The sequence below is a fragment of the Papio anubis genome, chromosome 13 (assembly GCF_008728515.1).
Source record: "Papio anubis isolate 15944 chromosome 13, Panubis1.0, whole genome shotgun sequence".
Taxonomy (NCBI): Eukaryota; Metazoa; Chordata; class Mammalia; order Primates; family Cercopithecidae; genus Papio; species Papio anubis.
The window spans coordinates 32,195,178-32,212,008 of NC_044988.1; the positions used below are offsets into that span (position 1 = coordinate 32,195,178).

Below are 16,831 nucleotides of genomic sequence, written 5' to 3' on the forward strand. Positions count from 1 at the left end.
GATCTTTTTTCCCTTGCCAAATTTTAAATGCTTGCCTCTGATACTTATTTAAAATTCATTTGGTGAGAGAGTTTACTTGTAAATTATAGCATTTAAATCTCTAAACCAAGTATTATTTTCCTTTTGAGTAGGTTGAGGTCAAGACTAAAACAAACTCCCACATTCTTTGACATCTGAGTGTAGCATTAATTAAATCAGTCTTGCAAGTAACTTCTTATCCACGGTAAGCAGGAAAAATGTTGGTTTTCATTTCTTTTTTTACTGCTCTTTGGACAGTCAAGTACAAAGTAGGCAAATTTTAAAAGTAGGGATGTGCAGTTTGGCTTTTCAAATAAAAAGAGATCTGGACATTCCTACTCTAAACTGACTTTAAAAATGCATGTCAGAGCATTACCATTCAGATTTATTCTTGCTACCTTTATTTTATAGAAACGAGTAATTTTGAGGTGAAATTACCAGAGGCAAACAACCAGAATAACCCTTTTTCAGAATTACAGTTTCTTTAAAACGGCTATGCAGGAAGTTTCTATTTGTTTCTCAAAATCTACTTTCCATTTTTCTTCATCTTGAAGATTGATCTGAATGGACCACATTAACCTCCCTCCTTGTTCTCTGGCTTCCACTTGGGTTTGACCAATGACAGGCACTATCAGGAGACGGAAGGATGGGAAGAAAGAGTGGTTACCATGGTACCTATTCACTACAACCTCTGCTTGCTGCCTGTTAAGAGTGGAGCCTGCTTTCCTTTTCTAATGTTACCACAGTCCTGAGGGAAAGAGTGGGTTTCCTAATGCCATCGCTTTTACCTCTCACCCCTTCATTCCTAGGGATGGTTAGGATTCTCACTATTGCTAGCCCTGGGATGCTTTACTATTCCTCCTTGGTTTTATCAACTTTGTTCATACCTTTGGAAATAAGCTCTTCTTAAACTCTCTTAGATTATCCCCACCTTTGGGTGCATGATTTATTTCCTGTTCACATCCTGAATAAAGCAGTTTTTTTGAAAGATAGCAAAGATAATGCAAAAAGTCTACATAAAGTCTACATTATCTCATGGAAATTTGTTATGTGCACAATACAGATCTAATAATTTTAATCTTTTAAAAATATATTTAAAAAATGGACAATTTACAGGAATGTATAATATTGCACTCAATCACTTATATGGGTATATAAGGTGTGAGTAGTTGAATGATCATTTGGGAGTGGTAGACGGTGTTCACAGGGAACAGGATGCTCTATCCTGACAGTGAGATGTTTGAGGACTATTTGGAACTTGGGGAGAAGCTCACACATCCTCAAAAAAGAATCTTATTCCATTTTTGTGGTTTAAATTAATCCAGTATATACTATGTGCCAGGCTCTGGATTAAGTGCCTTACATATATTATCCTATTCAAATCTCTTAACTATCTTATTAGACACATATGATTTAAAGAAGATAAGTAGCTTGCTCAAGGTTGCAAAGAAACTCCATTAGTGATGGGAATTGACCTGGGCATTTTGATTCCAAAAGCCACAGAAGTTGGAATGCTGTTTTCTCTGTCAGGGTAAATTATCTCTATTAATTGAATGCGGAGAGGAAAAGAGACTGCATATCAGTGAAACCAGAAGAACAGACGGCACCCTCTACTGTGGTGAATCATTCTGGTGAATCATTCAAGCAAACTCTGGAGGTCAATGAGACGGCCAATGTTGCAACTGGATTGTTACCACATTCACTTTGACAACACTGGGAAGGGAAGTGCTTTTAGCTGTTTGAGGCATTGTTATAAATGTGACCGAAAGTTGAAAGGATTCCTCGATCATAATCAAAGACCACCTCCTTTTTTGCACACCTCAATGTGGTACTTTACAACAGCACTGCCAAAGAGAAGAACTATCTGCAATGATGGACATGCTCTACATATATGCTGCCTAACATGGGTAGCCAGCAGCCAGAGGAGGCTACTGAGCACTCGAAATGTAACAAGTGTGACTGAGGAGCTAAATTTTTCATTTCACTTAATTTAAAATTCTAATTTAAATAGCCACATGAGGCTGGCCCTACTTGATAGCTACATGTGGCTGGCCCTACTGTGACAGCACAGCTCTAGAGGAACAATCTAATATGGGCATATCAGTGAAATGTTGCCTTCTATATATGTTTTAGAGAGAGAAAGTTTTAATGCAAACGTTAAGCCCAAGTGAACGAACTGGAGGCTACTTATGTTCCCACAGAGGTTTATCAGCTAAAATAACTTCAATTGACCAACTCTGCCCCCAGATTCAAAGGCAAAGTATATTGCTGGAGTCTGACAGTAAATACAGTCATTGACAAGAAGCCACAAATGTGATTTCTGGTACCAAAATTTAAATAAAATTTAGGATTAGTCCAATCTTGCTATGGGGATATGTTCACAGATTAACTGAAAGTAACATGGCTAGTAGGAGACAAAGTAGAGACTAAAATTTATATCTCTAGCTAAATAATCCACATTCCTGAGATATATTGATTAATTACGACTTAATTGTTCACTTGATTCGCAAAAGCATCCTCCAGTGTTTAGAAAAACACCAAAACATCCTGAAAAAGCAAAACAATATTAATTTCTATGAATTTTTCAGGATATGATAGGTACAGTAAGAAATTTTAGAAATAGAAAATTCCTTCAAATGAAAACTATTTGAATATTCTAGGCTATTATTTTAATATCTGAATTAAACACATAGTTTATATCTTTCTTATATATATAATTTAGAATATATATACCTAATATATTGTTTAGAAAGGGCTTGTAAATGCACCATGCTTGAAATGCTTCCCTATTCTCTTTGAAAGGAACATTGCCAAACATCTCTTGTGCAAGTTCTTTATTACATGGTTATAAAATACAAATATAAAAATCAGTTTTAAAAGATGATGTATATTATAACCTTAACATTTTACATAATACCGTTTGATAGGATAGATGTAAAGTTCACAGTTCAGAATAATTTCCTAAACACAAAAGAAAAAGCAAGGACATAAAGTATACCTTGGTTTGTATCATTCTCTGTGGAATGTTGTTCATGGCATTGGAAAGCCAACCTTCAAGGCTTTTTGCAAAATTTCGAATGGCTTGGGTCAAGGCACCTAAACATTAAAGAATAAAAGCAGAATAAAAAAGGTATGAAAGAATATTAATATTTGTGCTAGAATAAAAGAAAATGCTCGTACACAATATCTGATATAGCACAGAACTCATATTGTCCTCATTGATAAAACTTTATTTAACATTATTCCTAATTTTTAAAGCATCCAAGAATTATATTTTGGGCTTTTTCTTTTGAAGTTATTTTGTTCCCGGATACTTGTGACACTTTTTTGGGAAAAAAAGGATTCAAACATTTTTGCTTACAGCAACATATACCAGTTGTGAATATACTTATAGAATATTCTTGCTTGGAAAAAACACTCCTTTCATTAAGAGTTTTGTGCTAAAGATTATGTATTTTCTTTAAAATTCTTCGTCTTGTTCTTTCAAGCTCTTAATCTATTTCCATTTCTTTTATTAAAAAGAAAAATAATGCAAAGCTTTCTCTGTTTCTCTATGCATCTATTTACTTAGAATCTATGAATTGGAGTAATTCTCTCTCATCCTTGTTGAAAAGGTAAAAATTAAAATTGTCTGAATTGAAATTTTTGGGCAATTATTTTCCATTTCATTTGGCAGGTAGAGATAAAAGATCAGTATGATAAAATTGCTGTTAGGGAAACCCATATTTTTTTTTTTTTTTTTTTTTTTTTGAGGCGGAGTCTCGCTCTGTGGCCCAGGCTGGAGTGCAGTGGCGGGATCTCAGCTCACTGCAAGCTCCGCCTCCCGGGTTCACGCCATTCTCCTTCCTTAGCCTCCCGAGTAGCTGGGACTACAGGCGCCCGCCACCTCGCCCCGCTAGATTTTTGTATTTTTTAGTAGAGACGGGGTTTCACCGTGTTAGCCAGGATGGTCTTGATTTCCTGACCTCGTGATCCGCCCGTCTCGGCCTCCCAAAGTGCTGGGATTACAGGCTTGAGCCACCGCGCCCGGCCGGAAACCCATATTCTTAAGATATTCCTAAAATAGCTCATTCTGTATTCTTGACATATCTGTTAAAACCTGAAATAGGGATAGGTCCCATGACAGAAGATTTGATGGTGGTCATAAAAATAATTAGAAGTATCTTCAGTTATCAGTGATGACTATGACTATTTAATAAGAAAAAATCTGCTTACTGAGATTGCTATATAGTAGGAGACAGAATACTTTTCTTGTACAACAGGTAATTCAGTTAATAGTATTTTACTTCCTCTGTGCCCAAGGCTCCATAGTAGTATAGAGGACAATTATAGACATTTAATAGATAAGTGCCTGAAGCACCTACAACATAAAATTCATCTTTGTAGGTTCTCTATAATGGGGTAGGTATCAAAATATGTTACTATAAGAAACACAGTTATATTTTGGGCCAAGGTCCCCAAGAATATTAATGTTACTGATGGGCTTAAATTCCTTGGTTTTTCTTTCTGTTGTCAAATGAGTCTGACATGATTCTCTATGCTTCTGTTAAAACCAGGTTTTATAAATAATTTCACTTACTCAAGTTATTTGCAAACAATATAAATTTTACTATTCCAATAATAAAGACAACTAAATGCATTTTTAAGAGATTTGTTTAACTGTTAAAAACTGGAGAGACGAGACTGGAACAGGCTAAATTTTGGTTAGGAAAAACACTCAAGCAGTGCAGATCCTTAACCACAAGGATCGTAACTGGAAACACTGAATTGGAAATTTCTTGAGAACCAATCTTTTGAAACCTTCAAAGCTTCCCACATTAGCCAAAAAAGGAAAAAAGAAAGAAAAATATTTTTCTGTTGTATTATGTGCTAAAACCATGGAGGGCAGGCATGAATGGAAATGAAAAAGAGTGAAAAAAAATTAATAATCCCTTTTGAAACAGTAAAATTTTGTTCAAGGTTCATTTTGGCAATCTGCATTTTCCATTTTTCCTACAATTAATATACAATAATTATTTAATCTGAAAAATAACCCCCAAATATATAAATGTTACTTTAAAAATATTTATTATGGGCCTGTTTTATCTAGATAAATTTAATGCAAGGGTGATTAGATAAGAAAAGATATATTTTGCATTTTAAATAATTGTGAATTTTCACTTTTTCTACTAAATGATATTCTGGGCCACCTTTGGTTATACTTGTAATTGTACATTTAAGTGTTACCCATTGAGTGCTCATACAATTAACGTTTTTTCACTTTCAGATAAATGTATTTTAGAATATAGTAGCTTCAAGCTGACATTAAATTAGTGTGATGTGCAGACTTTTTTTTAGCTAAAAAAAGAAATCCCATCTGGACAGAAAATGGTACAGTGAAGTGCTAGTAGCCAGGAAAATACAATTTTTAAAAATAAAATTAAGTTTGCTCTCTCTATAGGGATTCATGTATGTACAAAATTGTGCAGATTGACTCTGACAACTTTCAAAGGCTCATGAATGGATGGTTTGGAATTTAAATTCTATTCCAACGCTGACTTGTCTCAACCTGCTCAAGATTAATATTAAGATGCATACAACCAGAAAACAGCTATCTAAGTTGTATTTTAAGCTTTATTTTGTTACACCTCATTGTAGAATGGGAATTAAATTTCCAAATTTCCTTGGTAGGATGGTATATCAATGCATCTTATAATTTCAGAGAGAGTATAAAACTATTTGGGCGTCTGCTTAATTTAGAGACAAGCTATTTGACAGAATAAACTGTTTTTAAAAATAAAAATTTGCAAAAGACAAAGGTCAGTGTGTTGTGTACTTAAAATTATGGGCTTGAATTAAACTAAAATTGATACAAGATTTAAAATAGAGAACTGTTAAACTCACAAGTTAAAGTCGTATGGTGCTGTTATAGAAGCAAAAGATGTTAGAACTGTTTAATGAATACTGATGTTGCTGATTTGCCTCAAAAAAGAAAGTACTTGCTGACATCCCTTCTTTTATCTCATGAGAAAAACTTTATGTTGGTAGTAAGATGTCAGAGGCTAACGAGCTACTCTATGCAACTTCTCATAAACATCTCTAGAGATTATCACTCAGAACACAGGGAGCAAGAGAAAAACAAGGAAAATCCGATTCTGGAACATAAATCAGTAGAGAGTTTAGCTAGTGAAACTTTCCATAACACCATTTTTAATCAACCTTTAGTCAGGAAACTTGGTGATAGAGTAGACTATATTAGCAATTTACAAAATTGTGAGATAATGTCAGCTAAGTTTTTTTTTTATTTCTTCCTATATAAATTTATGTGTGTTCATTAATATTATCTGGAAATATGTTTAAGCATATATTTTAAGGTGGTCGGGAACATATTAAAGATCTTATACCTTCTACTGCTGTCTATTGTTATTTAGAAAAAAAGAAAGTATAAGCATACACATGTTAATATCTTCCCCTTTTGTTCTACTAAATTCCTATTTTTGTATTTTCTAGAATAATTTAACACAAATCATCCGTGAATAGTATAAGTACACAGTAGCCAATTTCACAAGCTCTACGCTTGCTTTTACTTTATTAATGTCAATGCAGAGTAGAAACTGTCTCATTTCTTAAAAAGTTAAGGTCACTAGTGTGTACTCATATAGATGTAGGCATAAAATAGTTTCAGCTGCTTCTAACAGTATCTGTGGTAGCATTTATATCATTGATATTTGCAGAAAATAGCTTTGTTTGCTACAAAGTAGTTTAAAAAGCACCATCACTTAAAAAGATAATCTAACCTATCTATGTAATTCCCATTTTCTTGGTAGTGGGATTACAATGCTTGTGTAGTTACAAAGATTTTTCTCTTAAAATGCCAGTTAACCATTACTGTTAATGGAAACTGCATTTGTAGTTCTTAACATGATGTAGGTGACAAAGTAAATGCTTTTATAATGGAATTCAACTTCAGTGGAAATCAAGATAGATTCACTTCAAATCAAAAGCAACCATGAAGGAGGTTGGCCTAGCAATGACAGGTTTCCATAATTTTTGGCTTTATGAAGGGGACTGTGTCCTTGGGTAGAATAATTTTGACATGGTTGACCGGCCTGCTAGTGTTCTTGCAATTAGTTTACTTGGGTTGTTACATCTACAGGTTGGCTTTTTTATCAAAAAAAAAAAAAAAAAAAAAAAAGGAAGAAAGAAAGAAAAAAAAGAAAAACATAAGACAGACTGAAAAATAGATCATCTTTTCCCTTTTACTACTGTTTTGCTCTAGGCTGCTTTCACACAATACTCTGTGTTGCATGTTTTCTATCTGGCATATCTAAATGAAATTAGAATCATTATAGATTGCAATGTCACTTCTCAAAACTTCCTGGGTGGAATGTATGAGAACAAAAGCATCCGTACTCGTCTGCATTTAACTTACTAGGAATAGGTCTAAGGACGTCGGGGATGAGAATCTCCACCAAAGCCTGGTACATCCCATGGTCACAGTTACACATCCATTTCAGGATAGACTCATGTTTGCACAGAGTTATCAGCTTTGCTTTCGGAAGTCGACTTTCTATTTCACTCAGATTGCTGGTGTGAATAAATGTAGCAAATGAATAGATGGCAAATGAGGATAAAAAAGAAAATGGACTTTAAAAATAGTTTAAGTTTACCAAATATTACTGAGGTTAGAACTATACCACTATTGCACTGGTGCCATACAGCTGGCTATATATATATATAGAGAGAGACAGATATATAAAACACTCCCCCAGAGCTGTCTATGCACATTCGTATTTTCTGACGGTATGAAAGGCAGATATGATAGTAATTCCATGAGGATGAAATAACTACCACAGTCCCCCAAATCAATACAAATGGGAGTTATATACACACACTGAAACCTCAAGAGAGCAGTTCGTGGTTTATTTCTAGGATGGCCAAAACATCAATCTATTCACTTAATGTCATCAGGTAAGGTTCACAACTGGTATACATATCTCTAATTTATTAGCTGTGACATCTACTCAGCCATGAAAATGAATTGGAAAAGATGTTGATTCTGACCTCGATTCAGTAATAGTAGTGCCATCAGTTGGAGTAGAGGGAGAATAGCGCCAGAATGTTTGCCACAATTTTTCTATCAGGCTAAATTGAAGATTCACAACAACGTCCAATATTGCCTAAAAAACAAAATGGTACCAGTATTACCTTACAATATTACTTATGCGACTGTGTGAGGACAACCTAACATGACAAGATTTTATATGGTCAAGTTCTCCCTTGGGGTCATAAGTTAACATGCTGAAACCACACTAAATTTTACCAAAGGAAGTGGAAGAAAAACAAAAAACAAACCAACAAAAAAACTAGCTAGCAAGAAGATAAAAGGGGGAAAAAAACTCTTGGAAAATTAAGCAGGATAACATTCTTTTCATAATGTACTCATGCCACCCTCACTTCTACCTCTTTTTTCTTCCAGTTTTCATTCTTACTTTCCTTCCTCTCTAGTTACATTCATTCATTCATTCATTCATTCATTCCTTTACCTACTGCTTTCTTCTGCCTCTACAGTTACTGTCACCCTACCTATTCTCAGACCTGGAAGGGTATAGAACATAGATTCAATTTACAGCAGTCCTCTTAGGGCTAGGTAACCACTGGCCATCAAAGTGGGTGGAAGTGAAGGGTGTGGAGTTGCTTTTGTGTGGCAGATGGAGTTAGGGCTGAACTAGCTTTGTCTAAGGAAGCTGACCACGGGTTCCAGTGTGTTCCCAGGTAAACAGAGGCTGGGGCAGAAACCATGGAGTCAGCAGGCCTTCAGTGGATACTGCCTGTCTGGGTATAGCATTCAACATTAAAGAGAATCCAATCCTATCTCTGTACATCTCCTTTACAGAACAACCTTAAGACTATCTACTTTTCAAATCTCGGGGGCCTCACCTCCTCTTTCTCCTTAATTTAATCTCCTGGAACTATTTCCCAGATGCATCAAAGACTTTTTTTTTTATGGTGTTTAAATCTACCACTTTCCCTATTAACTGTCAATGATTATATTTAATTTTACCCTGCCTTTGCAATTAGTTTGTAAATAAGTCTTCAGGTAAAAGCAGGCATAAAACTAAAGAATAACTTGTTTGTGCCAATAACACATGATTGTGTGATTATTTTGGGAATTAAAAGACAAAGGTAGTCAGTATAGTATGATTGATGTCATCACCTTTGAGGCGAAGGTAAAACAGCCCCACAAATATCTATAAAATTCATGGAAGATAAAATAAATCGGGGGACAATCTAGAGAGTCTATCAGAGTAATGTAGGCAAAAACAGCAACCATAACTTCATGTTTGTCGAGTTTGGGCCACCTGTATAGAGCTGGCCCTATGCATGATACAGAGAATAACTGATATGAAATATGTTCTAAAAGTATAAAATGTTGCAAGTAGTTAAATATTGAAAATGAAGATAGGGAGACAAATTAATTAACACAGTCCTCAGTAACAATAAAAATGCAAAATGCAAGTCCTGAAAATAAAGGGCATGTAGATGTCCCTCATCCTAGCAAAGATCAAAATATTCTCAAGCAGCAAATTTTTTAACTGCTTTCTCAATTGTAGCTTAGGCACATTCCAAGAGACATCTCTAAAAGTGTGAGGCAACTATTAATACCTTATACATAATACCTTACATAGTTCTATATAAGAGATTGCTGTAAGAACACTTTTCTTTTAACCTACATTAAAATTAAAAAGTGTTTCAGCAACTTGTATAAAAAGTTATACTTGTTCCTTATATAACAAACTAGTGATACAAAAATATCTTTGATAAACAAATTGTGAGAATTCCCAATAATAGGCAAAGTAGGTATATTAATCTTTCTTTAAAAATATGTACTGTAGGAAATGTTAAATATAATCAGTGTATCTTAAATTCAGTATCTCTTCAAATTAAATAATCTCAAATAACTCTTTCAAAAAAGACATTCATAACAGCTTCATTTGAGGCAGTTTTACACATGAATAAAACATTTTATCATTTGTCCACCTACTTTCAAATATGTTCAGACTAAAATATATAGGCAAATATAAATTAAAATAATCCATATTCTACTGGCTTAGGGCAAATGACTATGGGACTACATATGAGATTCAGGCAGCTGTATTTCAAAAGTTTTTTCATATTTATTCAAAATGAATATTTATTAACAGGAAAAAATAATTAGAATTTTTCTTCTTTATATATGCAGCTCAACCCCGTGAGAGAGACGGCATGAACACTGGTAATTCTGAAATAAATGGGGATCATTCTGTGGACTGCCATTTTCCACACAGATTATAATACATGCCTCTATTTCTTTGTATAAAGTATATTTATTTTTGAAAATGGTATGTTAATAAAAATCTTATAATCCAAAGGCTCTTTCAACCTTACTCAGGCGAGTTTGTCACTTAGAATAATCTTACTGTATGTTTTGTAGCAATATAAATAATTATGCTCCAACTTACATTTTGAATAAATAGGAGAAATTTTAAAAAAATCCATCATAGGTTGGGCGTGGTGGCTCATGCCTGTAATCCCAGCAATTTTGGGAGGCTGAGGTGGGTGGATCACTTGAGGTCAGGAGTTCAAAACCAGCCTGGCCAACACAGTGAAACTCCATCTTTACTAAAAATACACAAAGTTAGTGGGGCATGGTGGTGCATGCCTGTAATCCCAGCTACTGGGGAGGCTGAGGCAGGAGAATCGCTTGAACCCAGGAGGTGGTGGTTACAGCAAGCCGAGATTGCACTACTGCACTCCAGCCTGGGTGACAGAGTGGGACTCTGTCTCAAAAAAAAAAAAAAAAAAAAAATTCCATATAGGTTGATTTGCTTAAAGCAAGGTTCACTTGAACACGCAGGAATGAGAAATTGTTTAGAGAATCTTTATACAAATCTTTATTGAATAAGATGATAGATGTAGAAAGAAATAATTTTTTTCTATATACATAAGGAAAATCCAGAACTTCTCTAATATGGGTAAAAGCATAGTAGTCAAAGGAAAATGAATATTAAGTGCTTTCATCATTCCAAGAAATGTTGGGAACCGGTAGGGCACGTTGAAGAACACTTCTGGAACATGCTATGTTAATAAGGAGAGAACCTGCCCTCAGTTGTTAATAATCTAGTACCCTTGACAAGCACTCAGATTTGCTCTAGCAATTCTTATTTCTGAAGTGGGGGAAAATATCTGTTAATGCTATGAGCTAAGACCTCTTACTGCATACTGCATTATCAGCAGCCAGGAGGACTGCCCAGGAAATCCAAAGGATTATCTTTTACTCCTAAGCAGATCACAAATATCCCTAGAATAAAGCTACTTAAATTCTAAATAGACTCTTCTTTCAAAAGGAGAAGCACTCGAGAAAACTCTTATTATAATCCATTATCCCCTTTTTGCCAGGTGAGCTGTGGTACATTAATATGCTGGCATGGAGAGAGTTCACCTCCTAGACAATGAAGCAAATTCTGATGTGGGATACTCAAAATGAGAGTAGGAGTAGGGCTAGAAAACACCAAAAGGAACCCTAATTAACCACAAAAGTGAAACAAACAAAACTGGAGCCTCAATGATCCCTGGAAAGAACACGTAAGGTGCTTTATTAAACATTTCCAGAAATTATTTTAATAGAAATATACGCATGATATAAAATTCAAAAGATAAAACTGGTCTGTTGAAAAGTTGAGTCTCTCCCCTCTAACTCCCAGTCACCCAGTTTCCTTCACAAAGGCAACCACTGTTAACATTTTCTTGTTTTTCCTCCTTTTGGAAGGAAAAGGAAGATACATACATATATACACATACATATACACCCATGTTATTTTTCACTGAAGTGAAAATATGTATACATAATTTTTTGCATTTGCTTTTTCCTTTAATATTAAATCTCGAAGTGATCCATTTTGGTATGTTTATAGAGTTTCCTATTCTTTTTGATGGCTGTATAGTATTCTACTCTAAAGATTGTATTAATACCATATTTTATTTATGCAGCTCCCTATTAGATAAAGAAATAATAATCAACCTTTAATTATAACCAATCTTTTGCATTTAAAAATAACGCAACAAATGTCCTTGTACACTTCTCTTGTCACCCATATGTTAGTATTTTTGTAGGACAAATATGTAGACGTGGAATTCCTACATCAAAGGATTCATATCAGGATAGGCTTAAGAAATAGAGAATAAAATTTATTCTCAATTTTCTGCATTTCTCATCTCTCCACTCTGAGACCAGAAAGAAGAAAAATGAATTTGTTAGTGCTAAAAGATATGCTCAAAAGAATTAGTGCTAAGTTCGTCTGTCCTTTAGGAATAAGCTTGATTATTTTATTTTAGCAAGTTGTCTGGCAAAACCTAGCATGTGTTCATACTACATTTGAAAAGACTTACCTCACAGTGCTCTCTATAAAGACTCTGCAGTGACTTGATATCCTCAAAGGTAGTACCATCTGGCAGAGAAGAGATTTCAACTTCTCCAAACTCTGGAAGTGCTCGAGATGCATCTGTTACCATGACAACAGAACAGAAAAAAGCTATTGTGTATGGTGCCAATTACAGATTAATGAGGGAAAATTTAAGAAGACCAAAAAGAAAAACAAATTTTAAAGGTCAGGGGTCCAGAGAGCAAGGACTTTTTATATTAATATTTTACAAGTAAAACTAAGCACCATCATCAGCACAAAATATAAAACTGAAGGGAACACTTAAGAATTTTCTAGAAACAAAATCTGCACTACAATTGTACTGCAAATAGTATACTGCATATCACAGTTTCTCTCAACACAAGGCCCCTATTAAAAGAAAAATATCTCGAGTTTGCTAGTACCTATTTTAGATATTTTTATTATGTTACTTAACTACATAAAAAAACTAGCTTTAAAATCATTATGTTCTTAACTGTTATAGAGTTATAAACCTAAAGAGTTACAAAGCGGATACAAAGAAAACTACAAAAATAACATACAACTTAACAACATTAATTTGATGTGATGGATGATGCTCTTGTCCTGTAACTAAGTTATCTCTTGCAACAAGGATCAGTATTGACTGCTGCAGCAGAGGATCTTTTGGTTCTGACAGGTCTATACCAACATGTGCTTTGTGGTGGCTGCTTCTCCCATTACTCTTCTATGCACAAATGACTGTGAAACTTTCCTCCACACAGAATACAGGGACATGATCTAGGCTTCCCTTGTGAGGGAGGCGTAATTTACATAGTAAGTCTCTCTCTCTGTTCTTTTCTTATTAGCTCTGGACAATTAATGTAAGACATTTTGGTGCCTATCTTATCATAAATCCAGGTACAAATATGGAAACTAAAATTGCAGAACGGTATTTAGTTCTAGTTTTCTAAGTAATCCAGAATATTCTTAGTTTTTAAGATGATAATTGAAGTGAAATCACAAAATAAAATTCTTGTTGAATGACCAAGGGTCCCCAAGAATATAACCCGAGGACTTCAGTCTGAGAAATGCTGCCATGATGTTTTCAACTTCAGTAATGATTCCAGTCTGAGAGTCTATTTTAGTTGTCTTTGTCAGAAAGTGCACATAGACACATATACACACACACAGACACATACACACAGTCACTCTCTGATAGCTTCTACTTATCTTGACTCGTTATATGGAAAATATGCATGTTCATCTCTAGAAGAGCTGTCAATTAAATTAAAGTGCCACTTTTTTGCCCCTTTGGCTATGGCAAAAATATGAAAAATATGCAAGTTTTTCTTCCTAACTCTTTCAATAACAAGAAATATGTATTCCATCTTTAAATTACAAAAAATTACAAAAAGAAAGTACTGTGATTAATTTAAATGAATAAATTACTTTTAAAAAGTTTATAAAATTTTTTTTTCTAATCTGAGCCTGTGCATGTGTAACTTTATACACAGGAAATGAGAATTCTTTTTGGCACTTGAAGTTACTACTGAAAGTAAACAACATAATTTTGATCACAAAAGCCAATTAATACAAATTCTGGAAAACAATTTCATAGCAATGAGTCTTTAATTCATATGCATAAAAGTCCTATACAGCTTGAGATTTTTAAAAATAAGCTCTAATAAACACGAAAGGCAGACATGAACTAGGACTGTTATACATATGATGTGCATAATTTTGGCACCAAAAAAATCTTTCTATGTCATTGACATCTATAATAGACATTGCACTTGGAGAAAACACTACCATTGTTCTCTTTTCAAAATCCTAGTAGCAACTAATATGCATTACACCTTAACATACCTAAAAACTGTTGATGATGTTGGCTTTGGGCAATTACAGTTTGCTCAACAGATGTGCCTGTCTGTTGACCACTTCCTGTGAAACCATCTGCAACCCCATCCACTTTCTGCATAGGCTTGTACCTAAAAATATTAGATGGAAAAAAACAAATAAACCAAATTATTCCTTGCTTTTTTGTACTACCCGAAACTTCCAAAGCATTCAGTTTCATACTATCTTCTTTAATGTCTCATGATAGTTGTAGGATTTTTTTTTCCTTGATAGTCTCATAAAGTTAGAATACAATATTTTTTTTTCAATTGTGAAAAGAAAAAAGGGGAAAAGGGGTGCATGGAGGGTACCCATTTTTGGAAATCCAGAAATTTACCTAAGAATGAAAGAATTATAAGGTATTTCTTTGGACAGCAGGAGCAAAGATGTCCATGATTAAGTTTTAATACACAGCTTGAAAGTAACTTTTAATGGCCAATGGATATATTGGAACTTTAATCTGAACAATGATCTAGGAGCTCAGGCCTGAGAAATGTTGATGAATGGCTTTCAATTAGATAATATCTCTAAAACATGATCAACCTACAAATCCTATCATATTGTTTTTCATATTTCCTAGAACCTTTCGTGCATCTCAACACATTTATCTCCATGACACTTATCAACATCCTCAAATACAAAGGCCATAAGCATCATTTTGTAGCAAAATATATGCAAGAATCCATCTACAAACAGAGTTTATCAAATTAAAATGAAGAATCAAAGTCAGCTAAAGTTATGTATCTTTAGATCCTAGTCATACGAACTTATGTACTTTCCATACAGCTAAGAGAGAAAAAATGTGCTTCAGTGGCATGGGGAAGAAGGAAGATGTCTTGGAAAAGAAGTATCATACACCAAAAAAAAAAAAAACAAAAAACAAAACAAAACAAAAAACACCTGGCCAAGTCTCCTAGGATAAGCAAAACAACATAAGCAAGCAGCAACTGTAATTTCTTCTTTTTCTCTGATTCCACTTATTTTTCTTCATTTCAGAAATTTGGAAATAACAGAAAAGCATAAGAAAAAATTAAAATCTAAAATAAACTTACTATCTAGAGATAACATTCACATTATGCTGTCTGGCCTCCCATTCTTTTTTTCCCCTATTTCTAATTATATTTACAAACAAAATAAACTAATATTCTCACCATCCAGACACTTGACCCCTATACTGATATTATAATTCAACTGCATCATTAATATGAAGTTACTATGAATAACAATGCCCCTAATATATGAACAGGACATACTCAAAGACACCTGCATGCTGACACCAGATATGAAGTGACTGAACCTGGCAGAACATCATACAAACTAATGCTCAGCTTGCCTTAGGAAATGAATCAATCTTGGATGTTATCAATTACAACTCAGATAAATGAAACTTTCAAAAAATTGCCAAATCTCTCATAATGACATTTACATGTATTTCTTATGTGACAATATCTTACAAACAACTATGAAAAACAAAAAATAAAGTCAGGGGGGGAAGAGACTGGAAATCAGTACGGCACTCTTCATCCTTATGAATATAATTTTAGTGATGACTCCTCATTACCAAAAAATTGATTGCTGTTTTCTAATGAGAGAAAAGAACTCATGCCTAATCTTTTATTTAATAGAAAAACCTTCTGGGAGGTGCTTTACAACTGGGGCCATATCCAAAGATAACAGAAGAGTTAGTGTTGTGATGTGCTATATGTCTTGTTTATAAAAAATTTAATGTTTTCCTGATTTTTTTTCCTCCTTAAAGAATCATCTTTGAGAAGCAAAGAAACTTTATGAAGCAAGCACTTTGTGTACATGTATGGTAGAGCAATTGCTAACCATTCTGTTGTAGCAGATTTGAATGATTTTAACCTTATTTTGTTCAGGAAAGTTTCTTGTCCTTATTGATTCATTCCAAGTTTCAGTTGATTTTAGCTTCCCCTTTTCAGCTATGGAATTGTATCTCATTAATAAAATAGCCTAAAATTGTTTAACCATGTTTCTTCATTTAAGTTAATGGAATTTGGGATTCATGGAGCTTAAATAAAAGTGGTTAAAGGAATTTGAATTATTAGTATTTACCCTGGAGAAGGAAAAAATGAAAATAATTCCAATAGACTTCAATTACATTAAGTTTTAATACAGGATTGTAAAGTTATTACAAGACTTTGCCCAGTTATGCTTTGCCCCACATTTCTTTGTCCTACACAGCATTTAACATACTACAGATGCTTAATAGGCACAAATATCAAGGGCAAATGGAATTTAACTATAAAAGAAAATGACTTATATTCCACTTAGACTAAGTTTTCAAAAGACAGATGTTACATCACAATCTAACTGCACACAATGCTTAGGAAGACTATAGCCTACAAGCAAGATTGTCTACTTCCTTAGGAAGATGGAGACAGCTGTTAGTATTGCAAATGGAAGTTCCTAATGAAAGGAGAGATTATAGTTTTAATAAGGAATCAAAATCATGATGCATCATAATTAACATATGATTATACTTAATGATACTGAGT

General features: G+C 34.0%; 1 protein-coding gene across 15 annotated transcripts in view; it reads right to left on the minus strand.

Annotated features, from left to right (window-relative positions):
* RFX3 (regulatory factor X3) overlaps nucleotides 1–16,831 on the minus strand; it is a 311,794-nt gene that overhangs the window by 49,921 nt on the left and 245,042 nt on the right. For all 15 annotated transcript variants that reach the window (XR_004177857.1, XR_004177855.1, XR_004177856.1 and 12 more), the window contains 5 exons: nucleotides 14,286–14,407; nucleotides 12,427–12,539; nucleotides 8,062–8,177; nucleotides 7,430–7,584; nucleotides 3,017–3,114 (listed from right to left, as the gene is read on the minus strand). Coding sequence is in view for 12 of the 15 variants with exons in the window: in XM_031654201.1 (XP_031510061.1) it covers nucleotides 3,017–3,114; nucleotides 7,430–7,584; nucleotides 8,062–8,177; nucleotides 12,427–12,539; nucleotides 14,286–14,407 (604 nt within the window). In the remaining 3 variants the exon portion in view is untranslated. The remainder of the gene's footprint in view (nucleotides 1–3,016; nucleotides 3,115–7,429; nucleotides 7,585–8,061; nucleotides 8,178–12,426; nucleotides 12,540–14,285; nucleotides 14,408–16,831) is intronic.